The following is a 19583-nucleotide window of genomic DNA, read 5'->3' on the forward strand; positions in this document are numbered from 1 at the left end:
CCAAGTAAATCTTTATTTATTTTTTTATAGGAAGAGGCCCTGGTGTACTTGAGCAACTTCATCTTGATTAGGATGCAGCACATGCTACTGTAGTCCCTGCAGGCTTGAGCTGAAGGTTCAACATTCTGGATTAGTTGATGACATGAAGTGTCTGTGTGTGTGTGTGTGTGTGTGTGTGTGTGTGTGTGTGTGTGTGTGTGTGTGTGTGTGTGTGTGTGTGTGTGTGCGTGTGTGTGTGTGAGTGTGTGTGGTTTGTGTGTGAAAGGGAGTGTAGAGAAAAGTATAATATATAAAGTTGCTGGCTCAGTTTAATGACAAATGTTAACAATGTTAGCAATTATTATATTACATATTACTGTACAGGAATGTTAACGATGCTGTGGGACAAAAGCCAATAACTGTTATTAAATGATGTTAAATGGTAGCATAACTGGAAAGTGAACATTTGAAATATAATAAATTAAATATATATGAATGCTGCTCTAATGTTTTGGGCGGCTGTGGCACATGAGGTAGAGCGCTTGTCCCGTAACCACAAGGTTGGTGGTTCAAACCCCTCTACCGGCAACATGCCGAGGTGTCCTTGAGCAAGACACCTAACCCCAAGTTGCTCCCCGGGCGCTTCATTGCAGCCCACTGCTCCTCCGGGATGGGTCAAATGCAGAGAAATAATTTCCCCATTGTGGGACTAATAAAGGCTTAATTATTATTATTATTATTATTATGTTAACAATGGATCAAATGACTTTGTGTAACGTGGGGACCAGTTTCCTGTTTAAGGAGGAGCTGGGAGCCAGGCAAATAAGATATTTTTACATCAAAAACAAGTAAATATCCAAACTGTATTATTCATCTGTGCAGTACAACATGCAGAAAACTCCCTGTATGTTAGAAATCTACTTTGCCAGGAAAATGAAAATATTGTGACTCTCTCCCTGTTGGTATTTCTCATCGCAGAGATGAAAACTCTGTCAGCCCTGGGCCACGGTGCAGAAGAGGCTCAGTGTGGTTCCACCTCCTCCTCTTAATGCAGCTCCCTGCCTACATCCCTCCTTCAATCTTTCTTCCTCTCTCTGTATACGTTCCCTCGCTCCACAGGACCCCAAAGTCATCATCCTGTAGCTATCCTGAGGTGTGTGGGGTGTATATGCACGTATATACCATGCAGATTTACACATGGGGAAAAGTGAAGCTTTACAAGGCTCCACAGTCTCGGCTTGATGAGAAAGAAAGCGACAGACTAGAAGCAGCTGCTGACAAATAAAAACTAACTAGCAATGCCGCCTCAGAGTCACCCACATAAAAGCCTCTCTGCTTAGTTATTATCCCACAGATGAGTGGCCAGGAGGGCTGCAGGGAGAGTAACAACTAGTGAGCATGCATGTGTGTGTGATTACAAGAGAGTACCATTTCCTACAAAAGAGTACCTGGTGAGAGAAAAAAAAGAATAATTGCACACAATACAGGTCTTATCCAGAGCTCCTGTACCCAATAAACAAAGCCACGTTTGATGTGTTGTAAATGAACAGGAGCGAGACCCAGAGGGCGAAAAGGGCCAAAACTCACATGGAGCGCTGCACTGCAACGGATCAGGAAGACCGTCTTCCTTTTCATCATTTTTATAGCCCCGGCTTCCTGAACTACCCACACTCCACTCACTCCCCGTTGGCAAGTACGGCACACACACACACACACACACACACACACACACACACACACACACACACACACACACACACACACACACACACACACACACACACACACACACACACACACAGTGAACCGGTAGACCCCATGCCAGCGCTGATGGCCTTCATCTGAGCCTGCCTCTGCTGAGCTCATGGGAGGTCAGAACCCGCTGACTCTGTCACATTTCTCACCATACACTGAAAAGCACTTTTATAACTCTTATTTTCAACTGATATTTCTTAAACTGCAAAAATGTATTTTAACTAAGAGTCATTTGGATTGACATGATCCTGCCGTTCACAGACTGTAGGCTGTTAAAACACCAGCGGCTCTGAAAGCGCTGCCAGTACTGGGATACACATGTTAATAAAAAGTGAAAATAACTTTTCAGGGTTCAAGTGGTTTTTGTTTTTGACACTACATCAAATAAAACGGTGCACACAAAAATGTTATGGTTAGATACTAAAACCATAAAAATGGTGCAGATGGTTGAAAGCTGCATTTTTACATAATTTTGTTCATGCTAGAGAAGCTGTCTGAATCCAATCCTTACCTTCCTGCTAAGACAAATCAATAGGCCAACAGACAAATGACTACAGCTCAATATACAAAATATTATTTGAAACCTTAAAATTGTAAAAAAAAAAGAAAAAAAAAGAAAAGGTCAGGCAGTTTTTGAGTAGTTGCATTTGTGTCGAGCGAACAATCCACTTCAAAAATGTCCATCAATGCATCCGTCAGTCTGCCTCCATTTGTCTTGCATTTTATTTTGGCAGTGGTCACAGAATCAGATTATTGTTGGAGAAGACGGCTGACGCTGGAGGCGAGAAAAGGAGCCATCATCGCAGAGCCCATCGCTGCTTTTCTGGTTGAAACCCAGCTGCAAAGAGCCTGCAGCCAGCACAGTGGATTCCACATAGATATGCTGTACCCAGAAACTGGTTGGATCCATAATAACACGGAAAGCAAAACAAGCCAGGGCATGAGGAGGAAGGCACAGATAGACAAGGAAAGGAAGATAATATATACTGGAGAGGATCTTGCAAAACAAAACAAAAAAACATTTCCATTCCCTTTATCGGAAAATTACACTTTCAGTTATTTGTATATTATTTAGGCTATTGTTGTGAAAATGTTGTAAAAGTAACCCATGATCCATAAATTGCTCTACTAATCTCTTCGCTGAACTTCTGAAGTACGTCTTCTACTGCAACTATAAAATCTCAAACATCATAGCCCAAAGAACTCTCAACCCAAACACAGCTCCAGGCGGTTTCACTAATCTGATCATCTCATCTCTGGCAGAAGGTGTGAGAATCAGCGACATGAGCTGCTGAAAGTTGTGTCTCTGGAATGAAACCTGCAGGTTTGAGTAAAATGGAGCATATCCAGAATACTAAACAATGCCTTGCCTTGTCATTGACAACCCCCTGACTTTTTCCCAGGTTTCCCTTCAGTGTACCTCCTCCGCTGGCTGCCTGTGGCTGTTAGTATCTAATTCAGTGTCCCGGTGCTGCTGCATACGGCTGCCAAACAAGTACACTCCAGTCCTTATTTCAGCCACACACACACACCAGCTTATTTTCTGCACTCTGTAACTACCAGGTGTAGGGTCATCGCCCTGCATCACTCAACCTGACCTCAGGTCTCTTTCTCCTATGAATCACATCCTCTTTTCTTAGATCTCCCACCTACATGTCTTTGGTTTATATATGGAGCTCCTGTCTTCACCTAATGGAGGTGATTTAAAAGTGGAACCATTTTCTAGGTCTAATCAGTTGATTAGACAAAAAAAATTCTGCAATGCTCAACTTTGAAAACCCCTTTCAAATAATGTAACATGCTGTATAGGCTATCCATTCCAACACATTTGTTTCAACAATCAAAAGACGCACAACTCCTGCCGACATTTTCTCAAAATCAATGTATGCTGAGATGTTGAGCATGATCAGGGCTGCAACTTCTCATCTCTTCTAATGGCTTAATCTATAAAAATGTCAGAAGTCAGTGGAACATGCCCATGACAAATTCAAATTCAAACATGCAGATTAACGTAATCGTCGGTCATCTAGTCAATTAATCTACTTTCTGTTCCAGCTCTCCCTGTGATGGATAGATGAATGAACAAACTGCAACAATGGCTATTAACTCTTGGACAGTGTGGGAGTAAACAAACTGGCCTGTCCAGTCAGCTGGAGAACAGGAATGCTGCGGCAAGAATTTCAAATTGTGGTGGTCCCATTCCAAATAGACTAGTCGCTCATTGTTTTCAGTCCAGCAAGTCCACCCAGTTGCCTCACCCAGAACAGTGATGGTGAGGGGGATTCATACGGGGGTTATTGCCTGTCCACATGTCATGCTGCAGAGCTACAAAGATGACTAACCTCCCCTCCATCTCACCTCTGTGGTTGTTTTCTTTTACACGATCAGACGGCCGTGTGAGGTGCACTGCATGGCCAGCCGTTCTACTGGCTACTTTCAAACTCTTTGTTTATGTCAATCAGGAAGTATTAAGCGGCCTTGCTCATCCCTCATGGACAAATAACCGCAGGAATTTGAGGAATGCTGTGAGAACAATGTTGCTGCTATTGGAATTCATCAGTGGCCACAGTGCTAACTGTTTTATAGAGCCCACTTTGGATGGCGAGGCGGTTATGGGATAAGCCACACTTCTTCATATCTTTGGTGACACAGGATGCATTCATCTCTGACTCTGAGGACTCGTTGCCCAAATGCAGCTTACTCGTTTGACATGAAAGTCCTTCTATTTTGGGAGGCTACATATGTAATTATTATGTCATTTTAATAATCAGTATTAGAGACAGTTGACCAGTCAATATATCCAAAGCCAATGTGTGCAACAACATGTCCTGACAGCATTGACCGATCACAACAAAAATGTATTTATGCAGAGTTATGATGCCTTTATACGTCCATGGTATCAAAAACTCATCAATCCGGATCTGGCAACATGCAAAAGACTCTAATGCATAAAAATCTATAAATGTCACATTTTTTTGTTGTTATATTTTTCGTTTATTATCAAAAACTGTTGCAAAATAGTTGTAAAGCATTCATTTCCATAAAGATGCTGACATGGAGACGGTCTAGAAGACAGCAGCTCATGTTATTGACACAAAGTAAGAAAGAGAAAGAGAAAGAATCCTCCTCTTACCTTTGTGCTTCTCCATTCCCTCGCTGGTTCACCTCAGTAGCCCTCGCTTTCCTCCTCTCATATAATAAAACAATCCCAAAAGTTTGCTGAGAAGTTGTTCTGAGTGATGGGACGGCCGAGCTCCTGCGGAATGCAGCCCGACGCTCCCGTTCACGACGTTACGCACTGACCGGCTAGAGTTGAGTTTTTGACGGAACAACAGCGCTCTCCTCGTCTTCCTAATCTCGTTTTGACGCACCTCCTCCTCCTCCTCCTCCTCCTCCTCCTCCTCCTGCAGCATCCAACGCTGCAGCTCGGCTTGCTCCTGAGAAAGGGACGGTGCCTTCAGGTGTCTGGTCAGAGACAACCATAAGATAAGAGCAAATAAGATCATCCTTTATTAGTTTACATTTACAGGATCACAGCAGCAAAGAGGATAGTGCAAAACAAGAGACATAGTCAATAAAATTAAAATAAAAACAAGATCAAAATAAGTATTATAAATAAGCAGATGAGCAATAAAAGACAGTAAAAAAAACAGTAAAGAACAGTAGATAATCCACAGTAACTGAAATATTATATATACAGACAGAAACTATTATACCTATTGTATTGCACAGTGTATTAAGATAAGATAAGATAAGATAAGATAATTCTTTATTAGTCCCGCAGCGGGGAAATTTGCAGAAAAGTGCACACAAGAGACATAGTAGAAGAAGACAAGATAAAAAATGAAAATAAAAAAAAACAAGTATTATAAATAAGCAATAAAAAAAACAAGTATTATAAATAAGCAATAAAAAAAAACAGTAGAAAAACAACAATAACTGAAATATTATATTTACAGACAGAAAAAAACTATTTTAACTATTTTAACTTTTTTAACTATTATTGCACAGTGTAATGTGTAATGTATTGCACAGGTTTTTATTGTCATGTTATTATTGTCATGTTATTATTGTCATAGTGTCATAGTGTATTAGTGTCGTGTGGTCTACTGGGGGTCCGTGACAAAGGGAGGAAGAGTTGCACTCAAAAACTGAGAGGACAGGTTATTTTCAGGTTCAGATTTGGTTTGTTTCCTAATATGAGTTCTTAAATCATGTTTTTTTAACAAACTCATATGATCTATGACTGACACGACTGAAGATTGGTGTGATTCTTGACTGACGTGTGGGCCAATTTTGTCCGTCACAACACAGTTAATGTTGCAAATGAGTGTGTCGGAACAGACACAAACAGAGGATATGAGATTGTACTGTACTTCTACGCAACCGAAAAGTGAGGTTCTGTGCTCAAACAACCGTGGGAGGACCGGGTGGAGGTATGAGAGGAATGTCATGCAGTGTAACGCAAAAATGATCAAAAACCCATGACGTGCATGCGGGTGTTTTATATTAAGCCTCCACCTTGGTGAAGGTCTTGTATAGTTATATACAGAACGCAGGCGCAGTCAACGATTATATGGTTGAGTAGCAAGAGAGAAGTCCTTAGTAAAGGTTGATTAGTCTATTGTTCCACCAGTCACGCTCAAGATAATAGATGTATAAATAGTGTAATCTGGTTAATGATTCACTCTCTGTATGGCTAACTGGCTGCAGACTGTAGGTCTAATGGAGGGTCCGCTTCATGTGACTCTTGTTGGGTTTTAGCTGTGGCAGGATACTCACAGGGGACATTACATATGAGTCTGAAACACATGACAGTGCGAAGACATCATGTGTTTAATTGCTCACAACATGTCTGGGTAAAGTAACATTAGTCATGAAAGAGGGTTCAGCTGTTCAAAAACACATCCACCCATCCTCTTGGGGTCAGGGCGACGGGGTGTAAAGACATCCTGAAGAAGGCAGCGGCCATCGGGGTCAGACAGAACTCAACATAGACACAACAGAGCCTGAGAACTCAACAAAGGACTTCCCTGCTGTTCAGTATTGTGACAATCCTTTCTGCTGAAAATTTGCAAGAAATGTCGACCTTTTTAATCTTAGAAGTTTGATGATTACTTATCATAAATGGTTTATTCATCAGAGGTTAAGTGCCCTTGTTCTTCTCTTTGTGCCAGAATTTGAAGGTCGTTGCACAGACTATATTGCCAGTATTGAGCATCTACTGTATGTGATTGTTCAGTAATGCAAACACATGCAGGAAACCTTTGAGCTTCCCTATACTTTCCCATGACTAGTTCCTCTGAAGCAAATGAATCGTTCAAAGAGTGAAGAGTGTCTTGTTCAAATACAGTGCATCGATTTCCCCACCTTTGATTTCCACCTGTAACCCCTTTGTCAGAAGGATAAAACATTGCCACTGGGGATCTCTCCTTTGCTGTTTCATTCACACAGCAACACATATTGATGCAAACTAAATTTTGAGCATTTAGGGCAAAATTTCTGCAGCGCATGTGTGTACGTCTGTGTGTATAAATATACAACAAGCAATAAAATCCTCTGCGAGACTGCCAGTTACTGAAGTAATTCAGAATCAAAGACAGTGGAAGGGACAAAAGATGTAAAAAACTGGAGGAAAAAAGGTAGACTCTTCACCTGAAGTCTTATTCAACCCTGTGGCTTCATGGAGGATCAACAATTCAATTTATAAAGCGCTTTAGTAATCAGAACGTTCAATTCTATAGAAGATTTGAGACCCAACAAAGCCTTTGAAGTGAGCTCACTGTGGGGTCTTTGTGAAGGTTTGAAAGGTGCATTTTGAATAATCTGTCAAATCCTTATACCTTTATTGTGTTTGCAGTTTATAGAATCTAAATCAATGCACTTCTCAGTTAGGATTCATTTACAGTCAAACTACTAGAAATGAAGCTGGTAAGAGCAAAAATAGACGACCATTCAGCAGGGACTTTCTTGAATGTACGTCAGTGTAAGTGTTTTAAGCTAAGCGTAAAACTCCACAGGGCCTGTTTTCAGGATTTTAAGATGTCTTAAGATATGGAGTTTTCATTCTGAAGAAAAGTCTGGCTCTTGTGTCTACTTCATTTATTGTAACAACAATTGAGGCTTTTTTTGTCTGTGTGTGTCAAGGACAAAATGAACTTCCTGTCTCAATATTTTGTGTTTGTTGTTATGCACAAATACAAAAGAAAATTTGCACTTGAACAAGTTCTTTTCACCTTCTTCTTGGGCAACTACAATGACTCTAATGATTCAGTTCTTAGCCTTGAAGCTTTGTCTATCAGTCTGAATCTGTGTGCAGACTTCACGGGTCAGTTAAAAGTCAACGGGTGATGTCACAGTTTTTCTACACTTTATGGTATAGCCTTGAGCGAATGGTGAAAGTGTGAATGTAAGTCAGGCATGATGGCTCAGCATGAATTGAATACAAGGGTGGTCTGTCTTTGTCTGTCTGTCCGCAGCAAAGGAGCTGTCTTCTTAATCCAGCAGGGGGAATTCCTATTGTGCAGCAGACCTTTGGGAGCCGCTGGCTGTACGGGTGGTTTCAGGTCTTGAACGTTTCGGATTTGGATGATTCCGGGGTCACCGTGCTCGTCCATGTGTGTAAGATATTTAAGTGTAGGTGTGGAACAAGGATGATAAAAGTTACTCAGTGGGTCAGACGCACTTGAATTTCACAAGATTGTGTCAAAGGTTCAACGGTGGATTGAGCTTTTCTCCTCTTTTTCTGCTCTAGCACAAAGAGCATTCCTCAGCTGTGAATCAGAGGACAAAGGTCACTGATTCAAATCCAAATTAGCACTGGGCCCTCTATGATTCACAGGGCCTTTCCAATGTATGCACACGTATACACAAACACACAATGCACAACCAGTCCCCTGAAAAGAGACCCCCCATTTATTTAGGTATTTTCATCTAATCTAGTCTAAACCTCTTACAGTTACGTCTGGGAATTTCCGAAGAAAGTTGAATCCACTGACTCTGCTATACCTCCCTGTTGTTTTAAGAACGTTTAGACCAAGAATGCAGAGGGCACTGGCTTCAGACACACTACACCTTGTAGAGATGGCTCTTGTTTCCCTGCACCACAGAGGTGCGTGCACCTGACTAAACGTCAAGAGGCTCTCCCGTGGCTTAAGTAGGAGAGCGTTAAGTCATAGCGGGATAATATTGTCTTTAGTTCATGTGTGCTCAAGTTCACGGTAACCTCTGTGGAAAATAAACAGCGGTTCTTCAGATTTCAAAGTGTGTGCGGATGACTCATGTGAGAACTGAGAAAATGTTGATGCAACACCTTTTGTGACAGCTTAAACTCTGCCTGTCCATGTAGGTTGTGTTTGGGGAGCACTGATGTAGATTGTAGAAGTCTGGTCTCATGTATTAAATAAGACCAAGCAGAGGAAAAGTATTTAGATGTGTTCCTAACCAAGTCCCAAATACACTTATTGCCTTATATCTTTGTCACTAATACTAACTGTGTTAAAGGGATTTTGTCTTAAACATTAGAGTCTACATCAAGCAGGATGTATGCAGTAAATTCATTATGTACATACAATCAAAGACCATCGTCTCCATTATGTAAAATCCCAGCATCAAAGGATTGATTTTGTAAAGTCTTCAGATGACTTTTGTAGCTGATTATATCCAGACAAAGAATCCAGCTGCGAAACAGACAAGGTGTGTATCACAGTAGAATCACCATGCGTGACATGACAACATCTGGCACCGTGTGCCATAACGCCCTGGCAGTTTTAACACTAGTTGTTATTACTGTCTGCATTGCAGATACAGGATTTATTTCTGAATTGTCTTAAGTTTATGAACAGTAAGTTTAAATCCAATTTTATAGTGAACTGACCCTTTAAATCAACAGTTCTTTTTAAAGTTGTATTTCTTTCCTGCTCTCCTCTTTTTCTTACATTTCATCCTACGGCCTCTGTGTTGACTCAAAACCTAACAGTGCTGCCATGTTGGCCTGGTCTCTCTCAAGAGACTTCTCTCTCAAAAGACCATCTTGTGCAAATAAGGATGAAATAATGAGATAAATAAAAACTAAAATCACCTCCTCTAGTATGAATATTGATATTAAATGGATATTCTTAGCAAGATTTGGTGTCATGGGTGAATATTCACTTGCCATAACTTTTTCCTTAAAAAAAACAGCCTTTTACTGAGAACACAGAAAAGAACATGTAAATAATGAAATCAATAATGGCTGACTTTAATGTAAATGCTTTAGTTTCAGGGTCATGGTGTTGTGCATGCTGGTTCACTGTCACACTGTAATTACTGGGACATTTGAGTAGAACGGAGTCATTGCAGTGCATTATGAAAACCTAAACAGTCAGAACAGGAAGTCCAGTTACTTCTGCCCTACTCCCCCAGCCCTTAACCCAAACAGTTTCTGTGGTTTCATGCCTGTAGTTGCTGTGCAGTGTTGCCACCTAGAGGTGTAGATGTAGAAGTGTGGACAGCTCCAGATAAATGATTAATAAATGTGGAATTATTGCATGCTTAAAAGTTAATGATGACTTCTCTGTTATTTAAAGACAATATTTATTATATGAAAATACAGAAGAAGAATTAAGCCCTTTTTTATGTCCAACACTATGCCGGGATCCATATGCAAATCAACCAACATCTGTATGGTAAACGCAGAGGCACATCTCAGATTTCTCCTAGACCTGCTGCTTCACATAACGACCGATATACTCCACCAAAGCCTAGATCTGTCAGACTCCTCAGCTTGGCAGCAGGCATCACCCTGACAAGCCTCATCAAAAAAGAAAGATAAGTGGTCTCTCGGAGCGACATACTGCATCTGATGTTAGAGTACAGTGACAATAGAGGGCCTCCTCAAACGCATGAATGATAAGAGACTTTATTAAAAAGCGCCTGTACCTCGTTGACCTTGTCACTGAGTTTTTCCACAACCATTAGTGTCAGCTATTGACATTTTCTGAGATGTGCCAGGACGTCAAGTAGGATGTAAACATCATTTTCACAGACAAATTTACATGTAAATCACACACACTTCAAATGCAGAGGCAGAAGTTTAGCCTCTTTGCTTTGGTTAAATTCGGCAGGGCAATTGTAGCTGTGAAAATGACCTCTTAGGAACCACAAGGGCAACTTCCATTATTATTATAATTATTTCCAGACACCTTTTAGCGTCGTCACTGGCATCTCACTGTGTACAGTTTACAATGAAGTGCTATTAAGAGCCAAGAATACAAAATGTAGGAATATTTTGATTTTAGCTAACACTAAACAGCATAACTTGTGCTGTGTGATATTTTTTAACTTGACTAAAAACTTGCATGCATTTCACCCTCACCTGCACTCAGTGTCTTCAACAGCAATAACCATGAATATAAAATTAAATATACATATAGGCTTTTTGCAATGTATAGTCAAATATGTTGAATACTTGCAATAAACCACCCACTGCTATTTTTCATATATTATTAATTGTTACTGTAAATGTTAACCAAAGAACCAAACAACCAAACACTTTTGCATAAATGTTGTTTATTTGTACCGGCTGAATTCAAACAAATTACATAGCCTAATATTAACAATGGAAATTAATGTTCAAGCAGAAGACAAAATGCTGGAAAACACTTATTAACTAGTCTATACTTGTACCTGAATAAGATTTCATTTTATTAATAACATAAGACAGAACAAAACCATGACACAGAGCAAGAAATGAAGATAAGATGTAACCAAACGAATAAACAGTTCCATAATAAGTTAGTACCTCTGTATTTTATTGAAAAGTGCTCTCTCTGCTTGTGAGATATTTAACATTCAAAAAAGTCAAACAACCCTGAACATAAACACACATGTCTACTCCAGAGGAAATATTCAATCTAATGCAGTGGTTCTCAAATGGGGGTACGTGAAGGCACTCCAGGGGGTACGTGAGATTTAAAAAAGATATATTTAAAATTAGCATCCATTCAAAAATCCTTTAAAAATAGTTATTTAATAAATATTCAATAAAATATAAGTGTAAGTTCATAAACTGAATTCAATGCAACAATGCAATCGTCAGTGTTGACAGTTTAATAAATCAGACACACTGATGGCAGAGCGCTTAGTATTACATCTTTTTTTCAACCAAAAATGCTTTGCGCTGGTTAGGGGGTACTTGGCTGAAAAAGTATTTCACAGGAAAAAAGGTTGAGAACCACTGATCTAATGTATTAGTGGTTAACCAGCAATTCCCTCCAAACATTGTAAATTCTATCTTTATTTTGTTGTATAGTATGTGTATTTATTGTCTGTGTCTGTGTAGTTGTATAGTATGTGTATTTATTGTCTGTGTCTGTGTAGTTGTATAGTATGTGTATTTATTGTCTGTGTAGTTGTATAGTATGTGTATTTATTGTCTGTGTCTGTGTAGTTGTATAGTATGTGTATTTATTGTCTGTGTAGTTGTATAGTATGTGTATTTATTGTCTGTGTAGTTGTATAGTATGTGTATATTGTCTGTGTAGTGTATGTGTATTTATTGTCTGTGTCTGTGTAGTTGTATAGTATGTTGTCTGTGTCTGTGTATTGTATAGTATGTGTAGTTGTATAGTATGTGTATTTATTGTCTGTGTAGTTGTATAGTATGTGTATTTATTGTCTGTGTAGTTGTATAGTATGTGTATTTATTGTCTGTGTCTGTGTAGTTGAGCTGCTGCAACACTTGAATTTCCCCCATGGGGATCAATAAAGGAATATAAAGGAATATGCTGTGGTGTAGTGGAGAGCAAGGTAGTTCTCCAATCAGAGGGTCGGTGGTTCGATACCCGGCTTCGGCAATCCATGTGTCCTTGGGCAAGACACTTAACCCCAAGTTGCTCCTGAAGGCTTGCCATCGGTGTGGACTGGATGATGAATGTTAGTTAGAGTCTGATGGTGGCACCTTGCATGGTAGCCTGTCATCAGTGTGTGAATGGGTGAATGATATGTAATATACTACTGACTGTAAGTCGCTTTGGATAAAAGCGTCTGCTAAATGACTGTAATGTAATGAATATAATAAAGCCATGCCTCTTACAAAACCAATTTTAGATGAACAACACTTCAGACTAGAGTTCAAATGCAAAGCAACAAATGTAAAACAAGTAAGAGGACATTTATCCAAAAAGAAGAAGCCAACAAAAAGGACACCTTTGACCTGAAACACTTCAAGACACATCCAGCTTTTTTAAATGCCGCATAGATTGGAGTTCTGGACACTGTACCTTTAAATGAAACCCGCACCCAGTACGCATGCGCAGCCTCTGTTTAGTTTTCTCCAACCTGATGAACTGCGATAGCAAGCAGCGTTGTTTCTTGTCTGTTTTGAGAGCAAAAGTGGTGCTTTTTTCCACCACAAAGAACACAAGGAAGCTAAGTGAACGTCTGAAGAAGCTGTGGGGAGAAACCAGTGGGGTTTGCTCTATGCACCCCCCCCTCCTAGTCTGCAAGAATAGCCTTCCAGTTCCCACATCACACCACATCCATGTTGGCTGCGGCAGCCTTCACACCGGGTCCAGGGCTCCAGCACCTCGACCCCTTTGTTCCTCTGTGGCAAAGATCTGGCTAAATCATAACGTGTTTTTCTTTTCTTCGTTTCTGTGTGTGTTTGTGTTGAAGAAACCATCGCATGTGTGCAAAATGTGCATCCCAGTCTGAGCCTGCAGGGGTTGTTTACGCGTTAAAATGGCTGCTGAGATGGCATTTGGAAGAGAGGGGTCCTGAACCAATGCTGCAGGATCCAACACACTGCACATGAGATACGTGTTTAAAGCTTTGTAAACAGGCACAGCTGATATGCACGACATTCAGAGAACATGCAGGACTTCTTTGTTGTAAGTGAAACAGCCTGAGCAAGTCGGAGAAGACATAAAAAGGCCTTTTTTCTTTTTTTGTTTTTGTTTTTTTTTTAACTCCAAAAAAAAAAAAAAAAAAAAAAAAAAAAAAATGCATCCAGAGGGGAAATGTAAGAGTGGACTTTTTATTTTTGGTCCCAAACTATCCACCCACGGGGATCTGCGGGGGATCAACAGATACTTGGTGGTTTATGTGTTGTTTTACTTTGTGCTGGTCACTCAAGCCTCCCCGGCCAAACCGTGTGACAAGAGCTGTCTCTCTGGGAAATGTGTGAATGGATCCTGCATCTGTGACCGAGGATGGGTGGGAGATCAATGCCAGCACTGCCAAGGGAGGTTCAAGTAAGTGGACATGCATTACATTACATTACAGTCATTTAGCAGACGCTTTTATCCAAAGCGACTTACAATCAGTAGTATGTTACATATCATTCACCCATTCACACACTGCCGCATCAACAATCCTACAGGTATTGCTGTTTCTTTGGCCCCGGGGGCTGTAGATTAACTCAAGTATTTAATTTCTCTTTGCACTACCAGAATGATGCAAGTGACTTTAAACTATTTGGGAAACACTACAGTGTTTATGATATTATACCATGGTCATGATCATTACATTACATTACAGTCATTTAGCAGACGCTTTTATCCAAAGCGACTTACAGTCAGTAGTATGTTACATATCATTCACCCATTCACACACTGATGACAGGCTACCATGCAAGGTGCCACCATCAGACTCTAACTAACATTCATTCACATCCAGTCCACACCGATGGCAAGCCTTCAGGAGCAACTTGGGGTTAAGTGTCTTGCCCAAGGACACATCGACTGCCGAAGCCGGGTATCGAACCACCGACCCTCTGATTGGAGCACTACCTTGCTCTCCACTACGCCACAGCCTGCCCATTCATCTTGTGTGTTGTCAGTGTTTTCATCAACTGTCATCATATTCAGTTTTCAACATTGGTCTGAGCCACTCAAAGTAGGTTAGGAGATGATATAATCCAGCAGTGTCTGTTTTCCATCAAACGACAGAGTTTGAGTGGGGGTCACTCAGCACACAGACCAGGTCTTTGAATGCTAAGACAAAAGCCCTTTTTACACTTTGAATCATGCTCAGTTAATAAAAAGACTGTTGCTCCAAACTTAACAATAGTTTTCAATGAGCTATCAGCCTCGACAGACCTGTTGAGCTCAGTGCCGGGAAGACGCAGGTCGTATTTCTAATAATTATAAATATGTGACAGGGCATTCGTGACTACCCAAAGTCTTGATAATGGGGAACCCAAAATCTTATATTTAAGGTCCTGATACAGGTCATTATTTTCATCATCCTTGATTGATCGATTGGTCCATAAAATGTTAGAAAAAGCGCTGATCACAAATTCCTAAAACCCAAGGTGACTTATTCAAATGACTTGTTGCGTTCGACTTACAGTCCAAAACTACGAGATCGTTTCTCTGTTTCCCTGTAGCGTCCCTCTGTCCTTCAATTTGTTGTTTGTGCTTTATATGTGTTCACATGAGATATAGGCATGAACTACCCATGTGTCTGACGTTGATGAGTAAAGGAATGAGTGCAATTATCGTTCACAATCCAATCTGCACATGTAAGCATGGACCAGAAAACCAGTCTGACGCGTTTGCATTGATTCCAGATCAAATCCTTAAACAATCATTTTCTTAAGCTTTTGCCACAGAAGGGAGCCTAAAGTCGCTTTGAGGAGAATTCTGCAACTAATTGATTTTGCCTTGCAGCTTATATGCTAATGATTGTTTCTAAATTGGAACCACATAGGTGCTGATCAGCACAGGTACATGACATATCAACCCCACATTAGGTGCAACTTTGGAAGTATTAGGTGCAAATAGGTAATAGTTAGGAAAAAGAAGGGAAATATTGCAAGTGACCTAAGAATCACATGTCAAACTACTATGTAATAATATCTGGAGTGTGCCTCTTGACAGGAACATCTAATGGCTTTTCAGTACACCTGAGGTGCACTCTGTGCTGCAGAAGTGCTTTGATCACAGTAATTACCATTGCCCCTGATGTGTCTGAGGTTTGGTATGGGTTGTCATCAGGCATGTTGTCAGGGAATTACCTCCCTGTAACCTGGAGAGAAACTAAAATGTCAAATTTGAACTTTTACCTTTTCTGTAGTCAATAATCTGTAGGTTAATACATGATCAATTACACATTGCTGCATAAACAAGCTGTGGCTTCCCTCAAAACAAGTTTAAAATCCTAGTTTAAATCAGCATCACATGTTATTTCTTGTTTATGATGCGGCGTAATGTCTGATTTTAAATGGAGAAGGAACAGACACTTCAGTGGCTAGCAGGAACACAAAGTCTTGAAATGTTTAGGGACAGAAACAGGATAGTATCTCCCAAGAAGTCCAAAGGGCGGCATGGAAATGTCATCACATCTGTAGCGCCCAAACTCATCGCTGGTTGCATGCTGCTGGGTGTTTGTATCATCAAGTGTTTACCTTGATCCACAGTCAAGACTATCAATCTGTAGATACACCTCAAGCATATTTACTATAATACCTGCTTTCATAAAGTGAGTTGTAAATACAAAAACTGAATAATGTTTGGGAAAATGTTTTATGGTACGTGTCACCATCGTATCAAATGCACAACATCGCATATTTATGAGGTTGCAACCCATCTTTAGGCCATTATCCTGTCAAAACCTAAAGAAGAAGAAGTTATCTTGTATCATGTGATGCATCTAAAACATTTCGTGGACATAGAAGGGAATACGATTCAGTTCCTGTGTTACTCCGACCACCCACAAGACCAGATATTTATTTGTGAAGCTCGCGGAGTCAGAAATAAAAGAAGCGGGGCTCTCAGTCTTTCTGTGATGAAAAAGGCCTGAACGTTATCAACTGACAGATACTGTTTTGTGGATTCGTGGAGTATTTGTCTCTTCTTTGACATCCAAATTAGTTTTTATCTAAGTCTAATCTATTGCAAAGCCAAAACATTACATTACATTACATTACAGTCATTTAGCAGACGCTTTTATCCAAAGCGACTTACAGGAAGTGTATTCAACTTCTTCACTGTGGTGAGAAAATAGTTTCCTCATCATTCTCAATTCATTCTTAGTGCGATAGCACAGTTTGGTTTATGGGACACATACAAGTCTTTATTTCCTTGTGATGTGGGACAGTGATGAATTTCAATTTAAAAGTCATCCATCCACAGTGGACATCATTTGGGCTGTCAACCTTTCTTCCGTCCTCCATAGTGGGGTTTTTGTTTATTCATTTTGTCACATAAAGTCTATCTATCATTGTGACACACTACTGTGGTCTTCTGCGTTAAGAATATTGAAATATTGTTTCCCGTTTCAGGCTTTAGGCATTAGCAGAAAGGAGCAGATGAACCTTTTTAAGAGACAGATGATTTAAGGGATTCAGGGATGGACTTTAGGCGCTTACTGACTGTGTGGCCTCTCTCTGTCTGAATCTTAAGGAATTGAATGTAATGTGTTACAATGTAGTAAGACATGTGAGTTAGAAGACTCAGAACCAGGACATGAAAGCTGCCTGGTCAAAAGAGCTGGGGGTTTTTTTAAGGAGGAAATTGAGTTTTAATTTATACTCAAAAATATACAATATTTCAAAACATCAAGTTACACAACACTTCTCAATGCAGTTGTAGATGCAGTTGTTATTTTGGATTGTTTTTTAAGGCCAGCTGAACAGTGGGACCTCTAAATGGGTATAAGTGCTGCTTCAGGGATATGAAATATTATTAATAAAAGAATAGCTTTGAAACATCAATATACAGAAATGTATTTTTGATTTACGTATCTGTTGACTCAGAAAAAACTCCTCCGTCTCCCAGGCAACACAGCATATTAGATGATCACTTGTGGTCAAAGATTCTCTTGCTCTACTTTCATGGCCTTAACTTTGAAGTCCACTTTCCTAGCTGTATGTTATGTGATGCAAAAAAAACGTACCTTAAGTTGACAGCAGAAAATACAGACGCTGTGTGTAGCCTATTTATTGTTCACCTCACATGTACAGCCATTGCAGGAACTGTTTGTCTAGATTTAACATGCACTTCTCTCATGTGACTTTACATATTCTGCATGAGGTTCCATATTGTTACTCTGCTGACTGTGCCCACGTCTGTGATCTTACAGGTTGACGGAGCCCTCAGGATACCTCACCGATGGTCCAATCAACTACAAGTACAAAACAAAGTGCACCTGGCTCATTGAGGGCTAGTAAGTGCTTTTCTAAATTGCTATGTTCTGCTGAAGCGGAGTACGCACAGCCAACTTTAATTATGTAGCATAAACTGATTAGTGCAAATAAAATGAGCCAATCAGCATCTCTGTTTTTAACCACGAATACTCCTGTAATCAGAAATGAGTCCTGCGTGTGTCTGATTACTGCAGAGGCTCAGAAGATATTCTGTATGTTGTTCAAAGGCTCATCCATGAGAACTTAACCCTGATTACATTTTTTTTCCCTCCGCAGTCCAAATGCAGTTCTTCGGTTAAGATTTAACCACTTTGCCACAGAATGTAGTTGGGACCACATGTACGTCTATGACGGAGACTCGATATACGCCCCCCTGGTCGCTGTTTTCAGGTGAGAAAGTTTAATACATATGTACTGATTACAAACATCAAATAAGTACTGGTTGGATCTATTTTTTTGTTAAAGACATGGGCATGATTATGTGGCTGTTTAATGAACTCTTCACTTAATGCAGCATGTTTCAAGGTCATTCTGATTTAGCAGAGAGTTACGGGTTTGTTTCTGTTACTTGATAAAAGTATGCCAATGCATTTTCTGCACTTCTGTACAGCGGTCTCATCGTGCCAGAGATCAGAGGAAATGAGACGGTTCCTGAGGTCGAGACCACTTCAGGCTACGCACTACTACACTTTTTCAGCGATGCGGCCTACAACCTGACAGGCTTTGAAATATTCTACTCGTAAGTACACAGGCGCTTCACTTGAACTTAAACTACAAGCAAAACATAACATGATACATTGTTTATACTTTTAAAGTTGCATTCCTCAGCATGAACATTGAGGTTTGGTTTTAGGCCATCACCTGTGTTAAAAGACATTTTTCAGGATTTATTGATTTATTTTAAAACTGCAGTTGACAGTTTTCCAGGTCCATTTATTTCTTCTAGCTGCTGATTGATGGTAAAATGCTTCTGCGTCCAACATTTCAGCAACTAAGGGGCTGGTACAAGTGCTTTTCTGCTGGACTAAAACCTACTGCAGAAAATCACTGTTAATTATTAGTGCCCAGCTCGATAGTTTTTCATTTATTACTAATCTTTTTATCCGCAGCACCTTTTCCAAGCGCTATATGATAGTCATTAATCTTCCTCCGTCTGAGAGTAAAGGTCTGTGAGTGGCCTAAATAGTGCATTCAGTGTTGGCTAAACGAAAAACAAACCTTCTCTCCAGGATCAACTCTTGCCCCAATAACTGCTCCGGCCACGGGAAGTGCACCCCGGGTAACTCGGCCGCCAGCAGAGTGTACTGCGAATGTGACAAGTACTGGAAAGGCGAGGCCTGTGACATCCCTTACTGCAGGAACAACTGCGGCAGCCCCGACCACGGCTACTGCGACCTCACCGGGGAGAAGCTGTGTGTCTGCAACGAGAGCTGGCAAGGTAACCGGAAGCTCTGTCCCAATCCCAACAGAGGTCTGCAGACTTCAGGGTCCAAAAGAATGACTGAAACCAATAAGAATTATATTGTTCTGGCATTACACCTTGTTCTTTTTTCCCCCCGTCAACATAAGTGGAATTTAACTGTCAGATTGTTTCGTAGAGACCACAAAAAAAAAAAAAAAAAAAAAAAAAAAATCACCGAGTGATGAATCATATGCAACATACTTTTGCAATCACAGGCTATAAAATGCTGTCGCTCCGCCCATGTCTGCTGCAGACATT

The 19583-nt window shown here is 40.3% G+C and overlaps 2 protein-coding genes across 2 annotated transcripts in view; one reads left to right on the top strand and one right to left on the bottom strand.

The window, feature by feature from the left end:
* The window catches only part of afap1l2 (actin filament associated protein 1-like 2), a 33553-nt gene extending 28502 nt beyond the window's left edge, over positions 1-5051 (bottom strand). The window contains 1 exon segment of the mRNA XM_054598916.1: positions 4868-5051. Coding sequence (XP_054454891.1) covers positions 4868-4883 — 16 coding nt within the window. The 5' untranslated portion in view covers positions 4884-5051.
* An 8647-nt stretch (positions 5052-13698) lies between these two features.
* Positions 13699-19583, top strand: part of atrnl1b (attractin-like 1b) — a 58745-nt gene continuing 52860 nt past the window's right edge. Inside the window, exons 1-5 of the mRNA XM_054598748.1 lie at positions 13699-13967; positions 17800-17883; positions 18140-18253; positions 18474-18602; positions 19093-19301. Of these exons, the coding sequence (XP_054454723.1) occupies positions 13717-13967; positions 17800-17883; positions 18140-18253; positions 18474-18602; positions 19093-19301 (787 nt within the window). The 5' untranslated portion in view covers positions 13699-13716. The remainder of the gene's footprint in view (positions 13968-17799; positions 17884-18139; positions 18254-18473; positions 18603-19092; positions 19302-19583) is intronic.

This window comes from Anoplopoma fimbria, chromosome 5, assembly GCF_027596085.1.
Source record: "Anoplopoma fimbria isolate UVic2021 breed Golden Eagle Sablefish chromosome 5, Afim_UVic_2022, whole genome shotgun sequence".
Classification (NCBI taxonomy): Eukaryota; Metazoa; Chordata; class Actinopteri; order Perciformes; family Anoplopomatidae; genus Anoplopoma; species Anoplopoma fimbria.